A 15,750-nucleotide genomic window follows, 5' to 3' on the forward strand; every position below is an offset into this window, starting at 1 on the left:
TTACTGCAGTTTAATGGAGTTTGTGTGTGAAAATAGCTAAGAAACTTTTCATATCTTGATGATGGTGGCTGTCATAATATCTGTAACTGTATCTTATAATCGGTAAGAATCCCAGCAACAACTTTGTTACCATAGAAAGCTTCAGTGAACATATTTTTAATTTCTTCACAGACAAAGACTCTCAATTTACACCAGGAAATGTGTTTGCATCAAAGTACCTGGCATTCTGTATTGCTTTTATGCTTTTGACAATAATTCGGAAGCCTGGTTCACATTTTTAAAACCAAAGGGTTTATCTATCGATTATCCTCATGGGTCTGATCACAACAGACATCACACTTGGTGAAGCTGGCAATAGTTTGTCTCCCCCTCAATGCCAGCTGTCTGGTATGGATCCACCGGGGAGAAAATCCTATTTTGGCAGAAGTTTCCCTTTTGAACTGATCTAAGATCAAATCCCCTTTCCACAAACCTCAATCTCAACCACAACAACAGAAACCACACATCTGACTTCAGATCAGCACACAAAAGCCAAATTAAGAGGCTCATCCCATGCAAACGGCCACATTACTGAAAAGAAATTGTGACCGCTGTCTCACATTTGTGTCTGATGTCAGCCAGCATCATCCGATGACAGACTCATCCTGCGCTGAGATCAAATGATGCTGTGAAGTTTTAATTAAAAACCTTGATTAAAGAAAGACACATTCTGCTTTGAAAGAAGGACGTCAATTTCTCATTACCTTAAATGCACACATCCAAACACACCAATAAACACTGACAAAGAAGAAAGAGCTACTGAGGGAGTTTGTCTTTGAGGAGGGAGTGTAGAAGTCTCTCTTTGGACTTTAATTATGATTAAGGTTTATTAATCATTACCCTCAATAGTGAATTACATTCCAGGTGTGCTTGAACCCATACTATGAAGCTTCAAACACTAAACTAAATCCTCTAAAGGTTTGTTACACAGAGGATATGCGGTTGTGGAACATTGAAAACAAGTATCTGTCTTTAGAAGTTTTTCGGTAATACTTAATTTTGTTTGTCCACAACTAACAATAAGTAACTTTGCAACTACATGTCAACTAGCAGTCATTAGAGTGTTAGTAAACTGTCTGCTTGATATCGGCTCACACTTTATTTTTATGCTCCCCAACAGACATTCTACTGCATATAAGTCACTTTGCAAGTATGTGTTAACTTATTCTACTAACCCAAACCCTAACAGTCTACTAATAGTCTATTATTTATTTAGTTGACATTTAGTTGCAAAGTTTCTTATAGTTACTAGAATGTCTAAAGTGGACCATCAAAACAAAGTGTAGCCAGTTCTGCCCTCTCAAAGACACCAAGCAAAATAAATATAACTTTTGGTCAAAGTAATTCCATGCATAAATGAAATTTCAGTGCAACAATGAGTCAGCTCTCAGCTGCACTTATGAATTTGAAACAACACAAGTCTGTAATACCCATTTGAAACATTAACAGATCTTCTTAGTATTTTCACTAACATTTTAAACCATTGATTCCAACATGATGTAGTTGATATGATGCATTTGTGTTTCATCACTATCCTTGTTTGCCTTAAACAATGAAACAGACAAGAATTATAAATAAGAATTTATTTTAAAACATAAAAAAATTATCATTTACATTGTGACAACATGAACACAGCTTCTTCATAAAATGCGCCCGTCGTTTGGACTTTCGGCCAATACGCCAACACTATGTGGTGGCCACAACTGCAAAAAAAAAAGCACAGCAAAACAAAAACAAATTATATAAATAATTTACTTTCATATTAAATGAAACAGTGAAATGAAACAATGAAACATTTCATGTTAAATTAAATATAGCATTAATCTACTTTATATTATAGTGCAGAAACAACACCTTTTCCTTATAAGACCCTGTAAGAAAAAAAAACCACCCCTGTATCATTTGCCTTTGAGTTTCCAATCAAGGGCTGACAGAAGGTGAGGAGACCTGTTTACAGGGTCATGGGCACATGACGCTATACGAGACGACAACTGAAAACAGTTTCAAATGAAGACAGCACACAATTCTTTAGCTAGTTACTAGATAACCATAGTATGAAATAATCTATTTGTATTTACAATAAAAGTAAAATTGAGAAATGATCATTTGTATTTCTTGTTTGAGGAAAAACAAAACCTCACATTCAGAAAAAAAAAACCCAACATAAAATGGCAACAGTTCAAACTCAAAAAGCTTTAGGTTTGGCCTTTGGGGAAGCGTATAGGTCAAGAAACGAGACTGTATCCTCATTACCTTTAAGCAAACACGTCCTCGGATTAAGGCGTAGGGAATTGGGCCATAGCTTCGGGAATCTGTGGAATTCCGAAGGTTATCGCCTTCCAGCCACATATGCCCTCTTGGTACCTAGATTACAGCAGGATGGAAAGAGCAAAATGCTAAATCATAAATCTAACTGAAAATTAATACGATTTATTCGGATTGCAGCCACACCAAAAATGGGGTCTAAAATGATCCTTTGACTCATGCTTCACATGCAACATACAATATTGGTTCCCCCGGATTAGAGGATAAAGAAGAAGTTCCTAACAGTGAGAAGGTTCACATGACTTAACTGTTCATCTCAGATGGGAATGGGATCATTTTTACTGACCGCTGGGGCCTCGCACCCCCTCGCACTCCCGCCCTATCCTCTCGGTGAGGGGTGAAGCCACGCCTCCATGAGCTGCTCCATGGGTCTAGACCACGGACAGACCTGCCAGGCTGGGCTGGCAACCGAGCGAATCCTGATCCACACTGACATCAATTAGGAATAATCTCATCACACAGGGAGAGTTGGGCTGTCAAGCCCCTAATTAAGTCCCCTCCACCCCCTCTATATGTGAGGCGAGGGTGAACAACACATCACGTTGTCATTATAAACATAACAGTATGGAGATGCCTATCTGGCACTGACCAGACTTTAATAACAATTTTTATACCCCCCCCCCCCCCCCAACTACATAAAGATTTCCACACAGTAGGATTTAATGTGCTCAACTGTTGAGAAAGCATTCTTACGGTCACACCAGATATCTAAGAAAGCCGTTTCATGCTTCAACGTGTGAAGAACAAAAACAAACATGACTTACAAAATGATTTGCTGACCTTCTGTATAGCAAACAAACTCATCATTGACAAATGTGAAAAGAACCTATAACATATGTCAGCATGTATCCGTCTTGCAGTCGACTCTCATTAGCATGAAAACATATGTTTGATCCCATCCACAAGAAATCTCAGCCCGTCGTCATCTGCTGTTCAGAAGCGAAGCTTTTGTCCAATCTGTCAGCCAAGCATGCGAAACTTCACACCATACTGTGTCCAGACACAAATGTTGACAACTCTGCATTCGATCTTACAAACGGGAGGCATGTTAGAAACATCTTGATTCTGGTCAACAAAACACCTCTCCAGATAATGTAAATTTGTATAGGGCTTGTCTTATCTTTGACTTGCCTTCCTAACTTTGTTTTACAACTTTTGTTTTGGTAACTGAATAGAGTCCTACAAGGATTATGTCATTTTGTTGGCCAAACCAGAAGTTCGCATCACCCTTGTTCCCCTTGACAAAATACCAATAAGATTTTTAGGGGTCAAATCCCAAAGGGGCTGATTTAGCCAGGATCAGACGAACCATCGGTTCGCCATTTAGAATTTTGTCATAAATTGCAGTATCTTTTAAACAATTTGACATACAGTATCGGCACAAAATTAGATACGGATCGTCGACAGCATGTCCTGAAGGTGCCTGAGATGTTCAGCTCCACCTAGTGTTCCAGAGATATAAAGGTTTTTGCAAAAACACTTTTGAAAACATTGTCCAAAATGTGTCCTTTTGTTCCCCTGCTTATGCCGATTCCGATCTTATTTGACATTTTTCATCAATGGGCCTGTCCGCCATATAAAAGTAAACGAAAAACAGTTTGTCCAATTTTGTTCAAAATCTGATCATATGATCTTCGGACACATTTTTTATATTTACTTACTACCGTTCCTGAGAAATACCTCTCCGAAGTTGACTTGGTTTGTTGTCTTATGTTATAGTTAGCTTAGCTTGCTAATTGGTTGCTAACTAGACGCTAACATTTAGGACTCATTCCTGCAGCACTCTACTGAACACTATCACACATTTTCTCCTGTGTATACTGTAGGTCTTGTCCATTAACATTTTGTGGTTTGGAGACATGCAGTGAAAAACAGCTGCCTGAGATCACACAGCCAAATCGGTAATTAGCCTTCTATCTTTGATTGACAAATCCTTTACTTTCCCAAAGGCATTTTATATAGAGAAACAAACAAATCATCCTGTCATACTGAAGGTAGTATTTACTTGCCAAGAGACTTTCTTGTTTTTTACTAAAACGTTTATAAAGTATTGATATTTCCGTGTTATTAGACACCACATAGTCAGAGATTTGACTTATTATATTAGCATTAGTTTTGTGTTTTCTGTCAGCCATAAATAAGAATCAACATGAAGCAACAACTGGAACCTTGCTCCAAAAATTCAGCAAAAGACAAAATGACCATTAGGCTATTATACAATCAGAATTAAATCAGGATGCAAATAAAAGCAAGAAAGAAGACCAATCGCAATTCAATATGTAAATAATCGCTGTTAATTTTGAATAGCATTCTAAGTCAATGGGAGATTTTCAAACTTTAATCTTAGATTTTAAAAGGAGAAGAAAAAGTATCAGAAAATTGATGCCTAGTAATTGTTCTGCAATTCACTAAATTGCAATTGTAATCGGTTTAGGTTTGACTAGTACTGAGAGACTGAGCAAACTTCTACAATCTTTTTCAGCTGAGGGTTTGTATCTCTATACCTTAAAGGACTCCAGTGACAGGCCTTTCTTTCTCTCCTTTCTCTTCATCACTTGCTCTACTCATCTGTCACTAACACTAACAGCTTCGGGAAAAATTACAGGCCAGAATCGCACACAGGCAAGGTTAAAAAAAAGAAAGAAAGACAAGTGATACCAAAAAGCAATAACAGCTATTTCAGTGAAAGGCTGGACCAATAATAACTGAGAAACAAGCATTTGTTTCTTCCATAAGGTAAACGTTTTACCCAATGCACGTGAATGCATGTGAAATTCAAATGCATACACCTTCAGAGTAAACGCAGTGGTTCATACTAAAAGAAGAAAAAAATGTAGTTGAAGACTTCAGAAAATGTCTATGCATTATGAAGGCAGAGCTCATGTCAGTGCACTACAGTAGGTACTCACGTAAGTGTGTGTTTTAAAGATATCAGATGGTCCACTGGTGCAGACTTTGTCCCCCTCCAGTCCGATCACTCTTTTACAGATGTTCATCTTCGGATCAAAAGGACTTTTGGCTATTACAATATCCCCTCTGGAAGAATGTAACAAGTGAGGTCAAAAATGAAGCCAATAGTTTAGCATGAAAGTATGATCAAAATATCACTTTAAAATAAACATTGAAGTAAGCATTTCATACACACTCACTTTTGTATTCGACAGAGGTGACGGCTTACTCGTTCTGAGAAAACCACATCGTGGTTAGTGATGGTGGGTTCCATCGAAGGTCCTGAACACTGTTGTAAAGTATGTGGAATCGTGGGTAGCATTAAGAATTTATATGTATTTCTTGGTCTGTTTCATCAAATGATTTGACTAAACATCTCCAAGAAACTTACCGACACAAATTCACCAATATACTCAAAGGCACAGTGAGCGATGCAGCCATACTGGACGGTGTAACCAACAAAGCTAACTGTCTTCACAAAGAAACCACGAAACATCCTGCCGCTCCTCAGAAATGCTAAAATAAAAAAAAGAGTCTATATTTAAAAATGATCATTCACAACCAACATTAATTTTGTCATCCAAGGGAGATTTGAGCACATTTACTGATTTACTTCGAGTTCTAAACCAGGTTGATGAAAATTAAAGTCTGAGATTAAAACTTAAATTTAGTTTCAGGAATAGTGAAAAGAAATAACCAGCGTGGAAATGGAAAAGGGAAGTCGGCATGAAATGGAAATTCATTTCCATCAAATGTAAATCTATTTTCTAAATGCATCTTATTGTGAACGATTCATCCATGCAAATATTTAAAAAAATAAATTTAAAAAGTGTAGTTTGTAATTTTCAATTAGAATATCATCACCTGCATAAGAATATAGCATGTGCAAATTTTAGCATTTTCAAAATGTACTGTAGTAGTTAATGAGCTGTCTGAACGGCTATTTGGTTCGTTCACTAGTCGGTTTTATTATATCTTATTAAAAAATAGCACATGCTTGTGTATGGCAGTGTTGTTATTGGCATCTTAAAATTATATTCAGTAATTAAAATAAAGCTGTAAAATAAAACGGTAAGGTTCAATAAAATTGTTAGTTAGCTGCTTAGTTGACATAACAAACTATGGAAAATTATTAAAGCATTTATTAATGTACATTAGTTAATGTACATTTCAAAATTTACTAATACATTAATAAAATCAAAATATTTATGTTTATATTATTTAATGGATTTGAGCTAACATATACTAACAATGATTAGTTGTATTCTTATTACCCAATGTTAACAAAGAGTAATAAATAAGTTAACAAATGTATTGCTCATTTTTAGTTAATGCATTAACTAATGTTAACTAATAGGACGTAATTTTTACCAATAAAACATTAGATGAAAAACACAAACTAATAAAAATGATTTAAAGGAATAGATAAAAATAAAGAAAATAGTAAAATTTTCATTACTTACCCCCAAGTTGTTCCAAACCTGTATACATTTTTTTATTCTGTTTATTCTAAATAAAAGACAATGTTGGTAAGTGGTAAGCAAACAGTTGACGGCACCCATCGACTTCCATAGTATGAAAAAAAAATACTATGGAGGTCAATGGCTACCGTCAACTGTTTGGTTACCAACATTCTTTAAAATATCATCTTTTGTGCCTCATACAGGTTTGGAACAACTTGAGGGTGAGTAAATGATGACAACATTTTCATTTTTGGGTGAACTATCCCTTTAAACTAATTTCTTTTTTAAATATCAAAATAAATGCTAATTAAAATTATTAATAAATACTATGATAGTATAGAAATAATACTAAAATAATATTTATGGGGCTTTCAAGACACATAAATTAAATCCCAAATTTAGATTGTAACATCATAAATTAATATTTGTCTTAATTATCAGATGATTAGTTGACTATATTAACCCATTCTAAAAGAGCACCACAGCTCTGCTTTAACTGCCAAACCATGACTCCAAACCACCAAGACTTCATGTGCTCACTAAAGCCTGGAATGAGACTCCACAGCACATCAGAACTATAACATCAATAAGACTATTTAAAATAACATTTGCTCGCCATCTAATGGATAGGTATGTCTGTGACCACTGAGATGGCTTCATGGCCTCCCTCTGATGCTTATTCTCTTGGTTTGTGTGTTTGTTGTTGTCTTGTCTAGGAGTTCTGTTGTATATGTGGTATTTATGTTCTGCAGAGCAGGAACCTGCTGAAAATCAGTTTTATACTGTGTCAGACCCCATTGTCTTAAATATTTTCCTGTTTAAAAAAAAAAAAAAAAAAAAATGAAAACCTAAAATTTGCATGGAAATTCTCAATTGGAAATCTCACTCAGTGCCAAAAACTGACGACACATGCCTGTGCCAGAGGGTCGAAAGTGGCTTTTAAACACTTTGTCACTGAAGTGGTGTTGGTGGGGAAATGCACCTCACACATTTAATGCTAACGGTTAAAACTGTGAAACCAAAGTGATCATTAGAGATGGTGTTTCATTCTCAGTAGCCTCTACAACCCATCAACAAGGCACAAAGGTCGCTCTTTGTGCCTTGTTGACTGGTTGGGCATCTGACCCTGTCTGAAACAACCCAATCTACACCTGTGGGAGCAGGTGACAGCGATTGGAGGCACAGGTTCATCTCCTCGAACTAAAAAAAAAAAAAAAAAAAAAGGCCATAGCAACAGAACACAAGGTCCTTTGTTTGTCCTCGAACCCTGGCTCTTTAACTGATAAAACTGTGGTGCGTTGTCTGAATAAACAGTCCATCCTCACTCAAGCTATTGACTTTTCCTTGGCCATCAAGCTAGCAGGGTGCTTGAGTCAATAAAGGTCATGTTTGGATGTTTGTACACATCCATGAAACCTCGCTTGGCAGATAAACAGCTCAAAAGATAAACCAACACTTCAATGGCGTGCCGTTTGCCAGTTTACAGGCTGGTTCATAAGAAACTCTAAAAATCGAGCTCTTGCGCAATTAGAAAACGAAATCTTCAGAAGAACAACCGTGCTGGATGTCCAATGAAGGACGAACCTCAATCTTTTCTCCTGAAACAAACCAAAGGAATTAAGGCGACCCGGCCGAGCAGAAACTAAACAAAACCGAGCCCTGTCCCAAAAGCCCCAATTGCCTCGGGAATGACATCTCCAATATGGGGCGGAATTAATCCCCCTGGCCCCTACTTCCTCCATCTCAGTCCCAGGCCAAGTGTCAGGTGTCTGTCTCCGTGTGTCATGGAAAGTGCTATACCTAATCCCATTACCCACCAGCCATCTCTTCGCTCCATACCTCCGTCCCCGACACCCCCTTCAATCCATTCCGGTCAGACATTGAATCCACACCTTTGAATCCTCATAATTACGTCTGATACCCCCAACACAAACACTATGTACAAGAGTTAGCTCTTGTACCCAAAGGCCCCCTCCGTCCAGGGATGTTTCTGCCTGACTGGATGTAGTCGTATCTCAGGGAGGCAGTGAAAGGGCCAGCTGTTGTTTTGCTTATCAAACTCCAGGGTGGGGCGAACAAACTATTGTTTCTGGGCCGTTTTCCCTGCCAATAGATAGTGGGCACATATTCTCTGCCTAAACTATAACATATACTGTACGGTTTCCTTTTAAATCGCTATGCTCGTTATAAAGTTCATCTTTTGGGACAAAACAATTCTCATAATTTTAATAGTAAAGTCTAGGGTAAATACGGGTAATTGGTAAGTTACTCTATACTCCATATGGTGAAAAACTGTAATAAATCTAATCTAGTTTTACAGTAAATTTCCAGAGGTTAAAGCTGCAGTCTGTAACTTTTTTGGGTTAAAAATTATCCAAAATAATAATAATAATAATAAACATAACCAGCCAGTGTTCAAAAATATCTTCTTGCCTTAGCTCGATTCAAAACGGTTAGCTATTGTAATAATGATTTTAATTCCAGTGGCTGGTGGATTTCCGCGGGAAATTTGAGCATGTCTTTGCGTCATTACGTCACATCTGTACACATAAAGAAGGTGTTTCGGCTAGTGGGCTATATTGCGTGAGGATGTTGGAGGTGGAAATTTTTAGGCTTTTTTCACAGCACTTTAAATAATTAAAATTATGGCGGATCCATAAAGGTTCAAACGACAATCACCAGTGACAACTAGAGATTCAACAGTTGTAAAAACCAAAATAATTCGGACTTCAGAGTGGTAAAAAGAGACTGCAAACGGGCCTACGTGAAAACAAGGATAAACATCGCAGGGCTTTTGAAAGGTTTTGTGAACTCCGTGATTTGAAGGGGTTCAAAACGGACGCAGAGACGGCTTTATTCTGCTGGACAGGTAAGAATTTTCAATAGTTCAATCATGTAACAGTAGCACACGTGATCGCTTAATTCACACAGTTACAGAGTTTCCTTTGTTGTGGCTTTTCTAGTTTTGCTATTATGGTAAATATGAATTATTTTGTGCTAGCTATGAGAGGGAGCAATTCACCTCTACTCCAAGAAAACCAAATCCGCCTTCTCCGTTGTCAAGCATTAGAGCTGAAAAATTTTCCTGTCGTAAGATGTTATGCTTTTTTCCCCCTTCGTTGATCAGAACAAAAGTGGATGACATTTTCAGGTGAAAATTATTATGTTGGTCATACTATACTTCCAAAAAGTAGAATGTGTGATTCTGAATGCCAGTATCCACACCGGCGCGGCGACTGACAGACTGCGCAGTCTCCTCAAAACATTGTGTTCATCCGCCCTGTTTCATGCCGATGTACAACTCACGTAAAGTTTATAGTTCTGCGAAAAACTGCAATTACAGATTTTGAACAGAGATGGCGACAAAGAGGAAAAGCTACGGACTGCAGCTTTAATTTAAAGACGCAACCTTTCTGAGGATGTTGCTGTGCAAACTGTGTAAAAACTAAAGCATAGCATACTGTCAGCATGCTAAATAAAGTACTTCTATACTTCTATTCAGCAAGAATGTTATTGAACATGCATGATAGTATACAAAATATTTCTTTTAAATGCTGTTCTTTTTGATGTATAAAAGTAAAATATTTTTGCATCATTGATAATAAAAAAAGTTTCTTTTTTTTTGTAAAATTTCTGAAGGATCATGCGATTCATTCAGTATTGCATTTGTGCAAATTACATTTTAAAGTATATTAAAATAGAAAATATTTATTTTATAATACTACTGTTTTACTAGTGAGCATATGGGTCTTCTTCCAAAAATATAAACAATCTTACCCACCCGAAACTTTTGAAAGGAAGTGTATATATAAACTATTAAACAATAGAAAACAAGTCGACTCGACATGATTCAGATTCTGTTAACAACAAAGCATGTTGATCCAGAAATATTCCTTTAGTTCTGTCCATCATTTTACTTTAATCTGATTGGCTCTATCTTTCTTGTCCTGACCCTAAGAGACTGTCAGGCTCATAGACCAGCTCGGCAGAATGCGTTGCGGAGAACACAGCATCCCCAACTACAGTCTAGTCGTCCAATCACCAGCACTTCACTGTTGTGGGCGTCCAGCATAGGTGAGGATTAAGGATTTAGCATAATAAGATTACACGGCCAGTGAATGATATCAAGAGACAGTCCATATGCGGCCGCCAGGTTTTCCACTGGCACCCTGTGTGTGTGTGCGAGAGACTGGGTGAGTCAGCTGCTTGAAATCAAATGGAGTTTAGCCAAAATCAAACAGACCTTCAGACAATTGAGATTAAATCTCTATTTCTGAACATTCCCCTGTGTGTTCGGAACAAGCACTATCTGCCACATGATTCCCTAGACGGGGAAGTGACGGACCAAAATGAATTTTATCTAACAATTGGATAATTAACTCCAAGTCTCCCCTTAATCCAGGATTACACAGTACAATGTATACATATATATATATTTCCAACACAGGGTCACATAGAGCATCTCTGGAGAGCCATCTGTGGCACCGGATCCCCAAAACCCATAATGCAACAGAAGGGAGAAAGGGTTCCCAGAGAGCTGAGAAGCAGGTGGCATCAAAATGCCCTTTTAATCCTATAAATCTGTTGTAAAAACAAACTTCTGAAATTGAACAAATCTCTTGAGAGTGAGGGGTCATCAATGTTGCTTTATAGCAGCATTTAATCTGATAAACTACTTCTTGTCTTGGCAACAACTATGACAATAACTAAAAAATAAATAAATAAATAATGTTTTATTGAGTATTAGATAAATAAATTAAGCTGTTGCATCATGTCTTGAACTCATTGCATGTGTGTTGCCTTAATATGGCAGCATTCAGTTGCACATCTGTTTTAGCAACAAAAACAACAACAACAAAAATCACTTATTTATTAAAACACACCTTATAGACCAGATTATCATGCACCGGAATTTTTTTTTAAACAAAATCTAAATTAAAACAGACAAAGCACTATTTAAACATTTTGGCCTGCAAAACTATTTTGGAGAAAACCAAAATGTTTGCCTAGATTTTGATTCTGGTTCATCACTACATATAATACTGAACAGCAGAGTTAAGACATTTGATTTCCCAAAATAATACAATTACACCATCAGTGGTATCAGTATATTATGCATTAATGTATTACTTTGGAAAATCAACTGCATTTTTAAAACCCTCTCAGCTGATATAATTTGGAGGCACACGTTTCAAATATTTTAGTAAAAATCAGAGTTTTCCCTTTAAGAGTCAATTACAGTGCAGTCTTTTATAAAAGCGAAGTGTGCAAACACCAATTCAGGCATTGAGACTGATGTCACACTTGTGTAAAGGTCACTATGACTCCGTGCCACCATCTAATGTGCTTTACACTCCGCTGACCTCCTGAAATAGCAAAGAAAATAAACAGCAGCCCAGGTGACAGTAGAAACGATGCAGTGCTGTATTTTTGAGCTCCATTGTTCATGATTGCCGGACATTCAGAACTAAAATTATTACAAGAAAATTTGGTACAGAAATAGTAATTTACTAGTGCATTGACAGAAAATAGCTTCTCTCTGATACAGAGCAAAAAACAATTAATATAGCCAAACATTTATATACAAGTTTACTCAGTTCTCGCACATGCGTCGTGGCGCACTCGTGAACTCACATCAGAGGCCCACACGGAAGAAAATGAATAGTTGAATAAAGTCGTTATTTTGGGGGGGTTTTGCACACAAAAAGTATTCTCGTCACTTGATAAACTTAAGGATTAGCGACTGTAGTCATTTGGACTATTTTAATGATGTCTTTTCTAACTTTTCTGGGCACAAGGAGTGATCCAGCTCTCAAATTTCATCAAAAATATCTTAATTTGTGTTTCGAAGATGAACGAAAGTCTTACGGCGTTGGAACAACATGAGGGTGAGTAATTACTGACAGAATTCTAATTTTTGGGTGAAGTAATCCTTTAATTGTAATAATCCAGTGAGATTTTTGTATGCACAAGGAGTCGGACAACAGCCGGTGCTCCACACGGAGATCTAATCTCACCATCATCGAGTCCTTCTGGGATTACATGAAGAATCAGAAAACCGAGGTAGACTAAATCCAGAAGAACTTCCAACATCTCCAAGATGCTTGAAGAAACCTACCTGCAAAGCTACAGTATACTGTGAAAACGTTTCCTACCACTATTAGCTAAATCAAATTAATATGTGACCACCCATTGCGTTTAAAACAGCTTTTGTCCAGGTACACTTGCACATGGTTTTTCAGGTATCTTTGTTGGTAGGTTTCTTCAAGCCTCTTGGAGGCATTGCTGTAGTCCTTCTGGATTTAGTATGTCTCCGTTTTTTTCTGGTTCTTCATGTAATCACAGACAGACTCAATGATGGTGAGATCAGATCTCCATGTGGAGCACCGGCAGCTGTCAGACTCCTTGTGCACACAAAAATCTCACTGGACAATTACAATTAATGGAAAAATTAATGTTTGGAAATGTAAACTGATATTTCCTACTGACACACTACAGCAAAAGATATAAAACCTGGCTTTTTAATTTTTTTGGTGAAGATACTAACATGCCTAAGATAGATTTTTAAATGAATTGTTTAATGTTTAATATCTTAAAACTTTAAAATATTATTCGGAAGGACAGCGGATGGTGTGAAATCAGTAGAAAGAAAGTGAGGAATCCAATCGCAAGGCTTGCTTCACAGCTTCTTATCACAGCACATCTGAATTTAGACATACATGAGGAGCTCGACTTTGGGAGCTTCTGTGGGACTTAAGAAGATTACATAGATTCGAAGAGTGTTAACTAAGATGGCGTTCCCCCGAGAACCCAGATGGAAGGAAGATGAGGAGGGGGGACCACTCTGATGTTCTCGATCTGTGTGGCAGAAGGCAGCTGAGGGTGGCCTGCCTCGCACTGCTCTCTTTGTTCAATGGATCGGAGAACTTTCAGATTTGGTAATCGGGAGGCTATCGGTGCAACTATCAAAAAGAGGCTGGTGGATGGTGACACCTGGTTGCTGGTTGATGGAGGACAGATGTCAGCACGCATGACATAAAGGAAACCTCCCATAATCAGATCATTTTTACAACAGTCCAATGGAAATCAAATGAATTTTAAAAGGCAGATAATGAATAAAGCCAATTACAGAGTCAATCCCCGTAAATATGAACAAAAGCGAAGCAATTTCAAAGGATGCTGAGCTAGTTCTGTAACAATGACGTGACATAAAAAGACTAATCTTTATTAAAATGACCTTTGACTGCAGCCTGAACCCAAGATGGAGCTGAAAGGCAAACAGATCTTATCAGATGTGCCAAGTTAGGCCTTCTGTTCTGGGTTAAAGAGAAACCTTACAATTCTCTATTCATTTAAATGCCCATCCATCCCTACCAATTAGCCTGCTTTGTTTTTACAGGATAGATATCCTTTATTTCGTATCGGAAAAAATTCAGATTAATGCAGTTTTTGGAGGAGAGAATAAAATGACCTTCCTGTGGGTCACAAATAATAGTTACCACAACCCTATAATTGTCCTGGCATCCAAGATTATTGCTTTCCTTTCAACACTAACGCATACAAACCCTCTGCAGATGACAATCTAACTTCCCTTCTGAGCAATGCCACTATATTCTTAACCTCAGATTGTGGTAGCAAAGAGAATCACGTTGGGGAAACCCAAACAAGCTGCTCAGGAAACATTTGACATGTTATGACTGTTAGCATTAGCACTGTATGGAACAATCAGATAGGAGTTGATAAAGCTGACATAATAAAAATAACATAAGCGATACCAGCATCTGGACAAACTAAAAAGAGCACCGTAACACTGAATGGTCCTTTCTATTGGAGATGTAGCATTTATATGTACATAAATTATTTTTTAAAAAAAGGAACCAAATTTATCAATGATAAGACACCCACTTTTATGATGGATAACATCACGGTTATTATATAGGCTATGGATGTTAAATACTGATCTCAGTTTAAATTATTATGTAAGGAACTACCACAATACAGGGAATTGTGTATTGTGTGTGTGTATTTTTTTTTTGTGTGTGTGTGTGTGTGTGTGTGTGTGTGTGTGTGTGTGTGTGTGTGTGTGTGTGTGTGTGTGTAAAAGTTTGGTGTCAGTAAGATATATTTTCTCACCAAGGCTGAATTTATTTGATGAGAAATACAGTAAAACAGCAATATTGTGAAATATTAAAATTAAATATATATATATAGCCTACATTTATTATATTATTATTATTATATTATAATATATATATATATATATAATTTTTTTTTTTACTTATGTTTTAAAATGTAAAGTATTCCTTTATCAGCATCATTGCTCCAGTCTTCAGTGTCATATGATCCTTCAGAAATCATTATAATATGATTTGCTGCACAAGAAACATTTATTATTATGATCAATGTTGAAAACAGTTGTGGTATCGAATAGAAGGTTCAAAAGAACAGTATTTATTTGAAAAACAATTCATTTGTAACATGGGAATAAAATAATGAAATTCAATAAAATAATATATATATTATATATCTGCGATAGCCGTATACTATTAAAAATATAGGCACGTATGCAAGCATGCATCTCGATTCATTGTGCAATTAATTAATCAATAAATACATATACCGTTACAATGGCAGCTTCAGCTTTTACTGTCCCCGATGATGAATCTGCTTACATTTCATAAGTCTTGTCTAAAGTAGGGCACCAAGGTTTTTGTGTTACAGCTCAGATAGCTGTCAGTTTTGAAACATCGATGACATAAATATGATATTCAGCAGTAATGTCATGTGTGATGGAATTATAATAAACACTATAGTAATTCTGTACAGTAATCCTACCTGATTCGTGCCCATTGACAGCGTGCTGTTTATATTCCTTGACCATATGTTCACTACGCAGCTGCAGTCAACCTTGAACTCCATTGCGTCATCGTCACTAACCAAGTCTCTTTCTAATTGGCTAAGAACACGACAATTC

The 15,750-nt window shown here is 36.9% G+C and overlaps 1 protein-coding gene across 1 annotated transcript; it reads right to left on the bottom strand.

The window, feature by feature from the left end:
- Window positions 1-1,607: 1,607 nt before the first annotated feature.
- Window positions 1,608-15,688, bottom strand: immp1l (inner mitochondrial membrane peptidase subunit 1). The gene is made up of 6 exons (XM_077227877.1): window positions 15,612-15,688; window positions 5,705-5,829; window positions 5,514-5,602; window positions 5,274-5,400; window positions 2,293-2,403; window positions 1,608-1,742 (listed from the first exon to the last, which is right to left on the bottom strand). Exons 1-6 carry the CDS (start codon window positions 15,655-15,657, stop codon window positions 1,680-1,682), a joined length of 561 nt encoding a protein of 186 aa, XP_077083992.1. The 5' UTR covers window positions 15,658-15,688; the 3' UTR covers window positions 1,608-1,679.
- Window positions 15,689-15,750: the final 62 nt, after the last annotated feature.

This window comes from Siphateles boraxobius, unplaced genomic scaffold, assembly GCF_051911475.1.
Source record: "Siphateles boraxobius isolate OS27281-9 unplaced genomic scaffold, OSU_SipBor_1 130, whole genome shotgun sequence".
Classification (NCBI taxonomy): domain Eukaryota; kingdom Metazoa; phylum Chordata; class Actinopteri; order Cypriniformes; family Leuciscidae; genus Siphateles; species Siphateles boraxobius.

Bases quoted from the DNA above. Each gene is read 5' to 3' on its own strand.
- immp1l (XM_077227877.1), bottom strand. From the start codon at position 15,657: ATGGTCAAGGAATATAAACAGCACGCTGTCAATGGGCACGAATCAG. The intron at 5,830-15,611 runs GTAGGATTACTG...TTTTTATTTTAG, and splicing joins TGTCAATGGGCACGAATCAG to CATTTCTGAGGAGCGGCAGG. The intron at 5,603-5,704 runs GTAAGTTTCTTG...ACTTTACAACAG, and splicing joins ATATTGGTGAATTTGTGTCG to TGTTCAGGACCTTCGATGGA.